This window comes from Hemicordylus capensis, chromosome 1 (assembly GCF_027244095.1).
Source record: "Hemicordylus capensis ecotype Gifberg chromosome 1, rHemCap1.1.pri, whole genome shotgun sequence".
NCBI lineage: Eukaryota > Metazoa > Chordata > Lepidosauria > Squamata > Cordylidae > Hemicordylus > Hemicordylus capensis.
The window spans coordinates 435,394,883-435,403,777 of NC_069657.1; the positions used below are offsets into that span (position 1 = coordinate 435,394,883).

Genomic DNA, 8,895 nt, shown 5'->3' on the forward strand with positions numbered 1-8,895 from the left:
GCCCAGCACTGGTGTGTGAGGTGCTTCCTTAAGGGAAATAGAACACCCTTGAGCCCCTGCACCATCTTGGAAGGCGTGCACAGAGTACTAGAAAGTGCAGCCCTTCCCAGTGCTTTCCTCCTAGAGCCCTTAAGACTGGGTGTCTTAACCTTGGATCCCTAGATGTTGGACTACAGCTCCCATGATCCCCAGCCACAAAGGCCCTAGCTGGGGATGATGGGAGTGAGTTGTATTCCAACAACATCTGGGGACCCAAGGTTAAGAAACCCTGTCTTAAGAAAAGGCTCAATCTCTCTAAAGGGCCCTCCCTCCCAGCACTGAGAAAAGTGCAGTACTGTGCGGAGGTCAGCACAGTGGGAAGTGGCTCTCACATTGAAGGTTTTTTGCTAAAGTGTTCCCCTCTTGAAAAATGGTGAAGATCACTGGTTTAGACATTCTAAATGATTAAGTTTAGATACTAGAATGTCTCCAGTGTTTTGTTTTGCTAACCCTGTCTGTGCCATGCATGTGTTATTTTGAAAGTAGGGAGCAAAAGGCACAATCCACTAAGAACGCCGCCTCTAACCTATGAAGCCCCATTGACAGTGACACTGAGCAGGAGCTCTTCTATTAACATGTTCTGTTTTTTAACATGTTAGGTGAAAATACCAGAAGGGAAGTATCAGAAGACCAGTACTGGAGCTGTGAAAATGAAACCAAAACCTGGGGAGCTGAAGTTCCTTACAAAAAACGAGGGCTATGTTCACATCCATCCATCCTCTGTAAACTACCAGGTGATCTCCCTCTCACCCATCCACAGTATACCCAGCCAATTCAATATCTTTATTTCAGTCACTGACCAGTAAAGAAAAAGAAATACGTGCCCAACAAGATAAATAAAAATATCTAGCAGCAAAAAGACTAATTTAAATCAAATTAGTTCATAATGAGCTCCTCGCGAATTTTGCTGGCTATTAAAAAAAAAAAACACCTCATAGCCACATTGGAAGAGATTATATCATTCTGATCAGCTAAAAAGGTCATTAAGATATAAGAGTTCAGTACAAGATGGCAGCTTCTAAAAGGTGTTTTATGTTTACTCGCAGGTCTCGATAAAATTGACAATAGAAGAATACGTGAGCCATGGTTTCAATGGCAAAAGCATTCTTTATAAGGGATTTTTTGATATCTCCCTTCCAAAACTGCATTTTATAAAGTGTTGCAGCAGGCTAATGTCAAAGCTCTGCAATATTTTGACACTGTGATGGAGTTTAAATATCTGGCAGGGTTAAGACAGGAAACTTGGTTACCCAAGAAGGGTAACTAGCAGGGATGGAGCCCTGACTGGTTTGATGCTCCATATCGTGTATTCATTGTCTAAGAGTTATCCTAGGTCTTCTCTGCTGCCTGGAGCCGAGGACATCTCTGACTGGGTTATCCTTCCCACGTGCTCCCAGGCAGGACTAATTAAAAAGTGTTACAAGCCTTAAGAGCCCAGGACAGATAACCCTGCCCAGTTCTTTTTTAAGTCTTGCTGCACTCCTAGGCAGATCAGCATAGGCTAACTCCTTTAATCTTCACTTCTGAGATTTTTATCTTGTCTCTATTCACTCCCTAACTATCTCTAGTCAGTCTTCTCTCCTACTACCTCGTTTCTCACTGCTGCTCTAAAACAAACAAAAAAGAACTTTCTGAATCTTCTCCCTCCCTTCCCCTCTCTCCACATATGCCCATGGAGAGCTAACAGGCATATTTTAGTGCCGAGGGGAGGAGGTAAAGCGGGCTTCCCACTCTCTAGTAGAGCTCCAGGCTCTCTGTGCCCCCCCCCCACTGCCACTATTAACGGCCACACGCCCAAGAAGAAACATTGTACCCCAGAGATATTGGTGTGGAAGGAGAAAAACCATAATGGTGCAACTTCTCCTCAAGCTCCCTTGTTCATCTTGAGGAGTAAGGGCCATTTAACTCAGATGAAGCTAATCCTGTGGGATGGAAAACCAACTTTAGCCAGAATTCAAAAATATTGTTCCCTGCTCTGGCCTCCACTTTAATAATCCCACTTCCAGACGACAAAGAACTCCGCTAAACACACTCCGGAGTACTTGGAAAATGCTTCTCAACAACTCAGACTGCACAGATGCTACCGAAAAATTTGAAATGCATACCATGTTGAGCTCTGTACAAGAGATGTGCTTGGGCCTTAGCTGAGAGAAGTTTTATTGCAGCGGGAACAAACTGAGCTTCCCTAAAACGATAGAAAGTTTGGATTGCTAATGCAGTCTTTTTTATGTGTTCAGTGAAACATACCCTCTATGGCTAAACCTCCTGCCTGAGGCTTAAAAAATTACACCAAGATAATTAAAGTGTTTAACTTGTTCTAAACTGGGCCCATTTAATGACCAATTCTGTGCCTTTGCTCTCTTCATGAACACCATTATCTTAGTTTTAGTGTGATTTATTTCTAAGGCTTGCTCATCACAATAGCAGGCAAGTGAGCGCAAGGCTTTTCTTAGGCCCATCAGGGTTTGGGAAAGAATGGCAGCCTCATCCACATAAAGAAGTATGGCAAGAGGCTTATCTGCCTATTTTGTTGGATGTGGTCTGAATTATCCAGATGAAAAACAAGTGAGTTGATGAGCCAAAATAAAGCCCTGCCGAACTCTTCTGAACATTGAAATTTCCTTAGTGAGAGGTTGCTGGCCACTACAGCCTACCCTTAAGCGAGAATTTTCATGAAGTTTAGTCAGTAAAAACTAATTCTATACTCATTAACGCATGCAAACAAGCTTCTTAATGGAAAATATGCATACAGACCAGTCGGCAATCCATATTGTGGTTTAATGGAGTTAACAAATCTGTAAATCCATTATAATCAGTTGGATATCTGTATTTGCATAGAGGCACAGTAGCTTTCTCTTCTATACTATTCCTTACATCCATGAAGAACTTCTTGAGAGGCTTCTGATTTCACACAAACCCTCCGGCCTGGCTATGCTCTGTGGGCTCAGTACTTCTGTTCACCTGTAAAATTGGCATATCTTGTATAACTGAAGTGAGATATATAGACCCAGATAATTTAACGTCTCTCTAAAATTATCTGGGATTCAATGTTTCAGACGAGGCACTTTGATAGCCCCTACTTGGTATATCATGAGAAGATAAAGACCAGCCGAGTGTTCATTCGAGACTGCAGCATGGTGTCTGTGTACCCACTCATCTTGTTTGGAGGAGGCCGCATTAATGTGCATCTTCAGAAGGGCGAGTTTGTTGTTTCCCTTGATGACGGCTGGATTCGCTTTGTTGCAGCCTCACACCAGGTAAGGAAACGAGCAACTTTTAAAAAATTTAAGGCTTCATGTATCTCAGAGCCTGTGATGACTTTTGTTATAGAAAAAGGAGTGGAAATACATTCAGCCTTGTACAGCCATGTAGGAACAAAGTTATGACCCTTAATTAAAGTGCTCTATTGGGCCATAGATAGTTGCCAGGCAGCAATATCAAGCAACATAGTTCCAGGCAGCAATTAAAGTGCTCTGTTGGGCCATAAATAGTTGCCAGGCAGCAATACTGTTTCCCCCACCCCACCATTGTCTATCATTGCTACCGAGAACCAGTTGCTGGGGTCAACTGTTCCAACTGCCTGGATGAAGAGAGGCCCTATCACGGGTAATCAAACCTGGCTCTCCAGCTGTTGTTGAACTACAATCCTCATCATACCCAGGCTGAGGGTGAAGGGAGTTGTAGTTCAACAGCAGCTGGGAAAGCCAGATTTGCCTTCCCTGCTCTTTCATATTTTATTTTATTTTATTCCATTTTGTCTTTCCCCTGAGAAGCTCAGGGCAGAATATGTGTTTCCTTGTTTTATCCTCACAACAACCTTGTATGTTAGCCTGGGAAACAATAACTGGCCCAAGATCACCCAGTGAGCTTCAGGGGATTTGAATCTAGATCTCCCCAGTTAAGAGGTCTGCATGGACACGTATCTGCTAGTACGATTTGGGGCTATGTTTGGCTCAAAAGAAGGGGGGAATTAGTACCAAATGGTGCAGACCAATCAGCAGCAAGAAAATACTTGCTTCTTTAGCTTTTTATAATTTTCAGCTGTAATTTGAATCCAATAATTGTGGTTTTTTAATCTGACTTTTAAAAAATTAGTTAGTTTTATTACTTTTATTGTATCTGTGTCTATCTTATTGTTGTGAGCCGCCCCGAGCAGTAGTGCACTGGAGGGGCGGGGTATAAATGTTTTAGATAGATTACATAGATTAGATAGATAGATAATACTCAAAAGTCCTGCAGGATTGTGGCCATCGCGTGGACACACTGGAAGGGGAAGAAAGAGAATGGAGGCGTGACTTTGAAAACAAAGAGTTGTTTTATTGAGGGATAATGGGGGTACAGCAAATGAAAAAAGTGGGTGGTTAAGCACATTACCAGGTTGCAGTACTAGGAAGGGAGATAGAGGCTTGAGGGTGAGAGAAAAGGGGAAAAGAGCAAGTGTTTGTCTTGGCTCCCTGACTGAGTCTAGCAGGGGCATCCTTCTCTCCAGCAAGCTCATTAGGTGCACCTGGGCAGCATCGGGGCACAATGTCTGATGAAGTGCAAATTCAAGGGCACCCCGGGCAGAGTGCGGGCTTGGGAGTGTGTGGCAAAAAGCGTGATTCCATGTTTAAGGGTTTTTTAATAGGCCAAAACATACCCTGAGGCAGTGAATGAAACTGAGAGGAGACTAGTAGATGGTCTCCTTGAGGAATTCCTGATTATTTCAAGAGTCCCTGTTCTTGATAAGGCACAGTTATTGGCTGTTGATTACATCATGTCAGGTGGCTCCCCTCTATGCTCCTTTAGACAAAATGGCCCTGGGCAATCACCTGAATAGAGAGAGATGGGAGGGGGAACATCTCACACACTCTGGCAAATGCCTGCTGGCAGGGGTAATGAGGTTGAAAGTTTCTCTTAGCCTTGAGCTTCTCAAAATACAGAGGAGGAAGAGGGCTTGCATTTCTTTTCATTTCTTTTGTCTTTTGTCTTTGTCGCCTTTCAACTCTTATTTGGGTCTGTTCTGCATTTCTCTCTGCCTATGCTCTAATGTAATCAGAGAGGAGCATCTCCTCTGGCTTGTTGCTGTTCTTGCAAATGAACCTGGAAAGTGCTTTTTAGGAAAATGCCTTGCCGGAATGACCTTTTTGTCTGGACTGCAGCCAGCGCTTCTCCTCCAAACAGGCTAAACACAGGAAATGGCTGAAAGGCTAAGGTTTAGGTTTATGTGTGTTGAAAGGCACACATCACAGAAGCACCCCTAAAATAAAATGGCATAGCAAGCTTGTTGCTGTGAACAAATGAATACAGACTCCAGTCAAATGAGTAAGATATAAGCAGTGTAAGTGTAGCCTGGACACAGAAAGCATAAGATTTAAATCAAAACCAAATCAAACCCAGTGCCTTTGGGCTACTTCCTGTTTGTCTCCTGGTATCCTGAGCCTCTTAATTTAAGAGCACAAATTTTCAGCATGGTTTATAACTTTTGTAGAGGGTCGGGCACTAGCAGAAACTGCTTCAAAAACTTAGAGAGGGTGGACGGCGGGGATTAGAAGCAACTTTTAATGCAGTATTGGGAACCGTTATTCAGGGAAGGAAAGATGGTTAGCCATGATACCTACATGGAACTGCCATGTTCAGAGACAGTTTTCCACTAATTTCAAGATGTTAGGAACAAATGAGATGCCCCCTCCCCCTTCATTATCTTGCTTGTGAGCTGAAACATCTAGTCAGCTGCTATGGAAAACAAAAAGCTGGACTAGCAAGACCTTGTGCTGATCCAGCAAGATAGTTTGTATATTTAAAGTTAAAAGCCTCACTGTGCATACAGATCTTCCTGTAAACCTCAGGCTAGAGATGTCCACAAAACCTCAGCGGGGTGGTTCGAAGGCGGCGAGGGTGCCGCTTTAAGAGCAGGGGAGGGTGCACTTACCCCTCCTGCCACTTTCCCACCGGCGTCCTTTGTTAAGAAAGCTGACCGGGGTAGCAGCGTACCTCCCTGCCTCCCCGTTGCCTCTGTTGGCTGGATGCCGCGGTGCTCATGTCGGGGACTTCCAGCCAATGGGGCGGCAGGGAGGTACGCTGCCACCCCGATCCGCTTTCTTAACAAAGGACGCTGGTGGAGGGAAAGTGGCGGGAGGGGTAAGTGCACCCTCCCCTGCTCTTAAAGCGGCACCCCTGCCACCTTCGAACTGGCAGAACCAGTTCTGTGCACATCCCTACCTCAGGCTGGGGACTCTTTCTTCAACCAAAGAGACTTGAAGTTTATACTTCGTAAAAGCAAGCCAAAATTCTTGAAAGAGATGGAGCTTCACAAATTTAACTTGTGAATGCACAGAGACCTCAACTAATGTGTTGTGTGTGTGTGTGTGTGTGTGTGTGTGTGTGTGTGTGTGTGTGTAAATAAAAGTGTAAAAACCTTGATTGTTTGCAGGTGGCAGAGCTAGTGAAAGAACTTCGCTGTGAGCTTGACCAGCTCCTCCAAGATAAAGTGAAAAACCCCAGCATGGACTTATGCACCTGCCCTCGAGGATCTCGTATCATCAGCATGATTGTCAAGCTTGTGACCACACAATAATCACTGAAGACTTTGTTACAGACTCACTAACAACAGTTGCTTGGATACAGAATAATGGGGCTATTGACTAAAGCATCACTGATGTTCTGTTGATGATATAACCAAAAGGCAGTTAAGAAGCAATCCCAAAAGCCCTAATGAGTTAATGGGACTAGAGAAATAAGTGTTTTTAGGATCATGGTGGAAATTGATACATTAGTTTGCACAGGAAAGCATGCAAATTTGAAGGAAAACCTATATATTTTCTTCCTAGAAGCACCCTTCTATGGAGCAAGGAGAATACAGTTTCTCATTTAGATAAAGGAAACTCCCAAATGCTGCAAAAATATCAATTCTAATTATTCTCATATGTGTTCTCTTTTGTCACTATTTTTGTCCAATAAAACTTTTTGACTTTCTGCAAAGGAACCACTGATCTGGTTCAGACAAGATGCAAATTTTTGCCCCAGAAGCTGGCCTAAAGTGGATCCTGCAAGGTCAGAAAAACACTATTTTAAGCTTTCTTGAAAGAATCTGAAGCAAAACTATGGTTCAAATGACTGCTGCTGTGTAAGGTGTCAATGAACTCTTCCAGATGCCTGCTTCTCTCCCAGAATGGGTCTAAGCTCTACTTCCATGACCTGGAATGTGTGCACACATAGAGGGCTCTAATCTGTTCCCAAAATCAAGAGTAGTCTTTATTTATTCCAAAAGGGTTGGTTCAGAGAAGAGCACATAGAACAGGCCCTGCTGGGAGAGAACCAGCATGGCTTCTGCAAAGGTAAATCTTGCCTCACAAACCTTGTGGAGTTCTTTGAGAGTGTAAACAAGTGTGTGGATAAAGGTGATCCAGTTGACATAGTATACCTGGACTTCCAGAAAGCTTTCAACAAAGTTCCTCATCCAAGACTCTTGAGGAAACATAGCAATCATGGGCTAAGGGTACAAGTACATGTGTGGATTGCTAACTGGTTGAAGGATAGGAAACAGAGGGTAGGTATAAATTGAGAGTTTTCACAATGGAGAGAAGTAAGAAGTGGGGTCCCCCAGAGATCTGTACTGGGTCTGAAGCTTTTTAATTTATTCATAAATGATCTAGAAGTAGGGGTAAGCAGTGAAGTGGCCAAATTTGCAGATGATACCGAACTCTTTTGGGTAGTGAAAGCCAAAATGGATTGTGAAGAGCTCCAAAAGGATCTCTCCAAACTGGGTGAGTGGGCGACAAAATGGCAAATGTGGTTCAGTGTTGGTAAGAGTAAAGTGATGCACACTGGGATGAAAAAACCCAACTTCAATTATATGCTGATGGGATCTGAGCTGTCAGTGACTGACGAGGAGAGAGAACTTGGAGATCTGGATAGTGATCCGTTGCATTCATAACATTGGGTTCTGCGCCTGCACAGTGACCTCACGGACCGATTAGCTAGCTCCTCGCTCCGCCCTCAACTGCCATGCACGAGGCCGTGCTGTCATCTCTGGCAGTTGGGGCGTGTCTCTTTCTTTCTGTTTGACTGCCGTTGCATCAACACCTCGGACTGTTAGCTCCTCGGATAGATAATATTTGGATAAAGACTAGGATTGGAATTGGACCACAGAAAGGATCTTGAATATTGGACTGTGTATTGGACTGTGTATTGGACTGTGTATGGATTTCCCTTCAAAAAGTAAGCAAAAAAAGATCGTTCCCAAGGCGAAAATGGCTGAGGCCATGGCCAGGGATAAGCCCAAGACAACTTTTAAACGCTGCTCCGAGTGCAAGGCAAAGCTGCCCTCCACGGACACGCATGATTCCTGCTTGCTGTGCCTAGGGGAGCAGCATAACCCGGCGAGTTGTAAAATTTGCTCATCGTTTTCGAAGCAAACTCTGAAAAACCGGGCGTTAAGACTGCGGGCAGCACTCTATGATGATGCACTCCGCCCACCGACTCCGAGACCCTCGACCTCGATGTCGGGGGTGGCTTCGATACCGACCATGATATTGACCACGAAGTCGGGCTCGAATGCTCCTGCAGTGGACTCTGCCGCCAGGCAGTCGAAAGCCACTGGGGAAAAGGAGTTCAAGCAGCCAGAGGACGTGGGGGGAAAGCGCCACCGGCATTAGCGAAGAACACTCAAGTCGTCGACGGAAGAAGAACAGGAAGCTTCCCCCCCCCCCCCCCGAAAACGTAAAAAGAAGACTCGAGTCCATAGTCGTACTCCGTCGCCATTGCCGCTCCAGTCCGATTGTGAGGACTGGGACTCCACAGAGTCGACCGCTTCGACGCTGTGGGCCTCGGTGTCGAGAGACAGTACAGGTCTGCCGATGTCGACAGGGATGGTAA

General features: G+C 44.6%; 1 protein-coding gene across 1 annotated transcript in view; it reads left to right on the forward strand.

Annotated features, from left to right (window-relative positions):
* Positions 1–6,993, forward strand: part of DHX57 (DExH-box helicase 57) — a 60,998-nt gene extending 54,005 nt beyond the window's left edge. The window contains exons 22-24 of the mRNA XM_053243098.1: positions 639–773; positions 3,096–3,296; positions 6,452–6,993. Coding sequence (XP_053099073.1) covers positions 639–773; positions 3,096–3,296; positions 6,452–6,595 — 480 coding nt within the window. The 3' untranslated portion in view covers positions 6,596–6,993. The remainder of the gene's footprint in view (positions 1–638; positions 774–3,095; positions 3,297–6,451) is intronic.
* Positions 6,994–8,895: the final 1,902 nt, after the last annotated feature.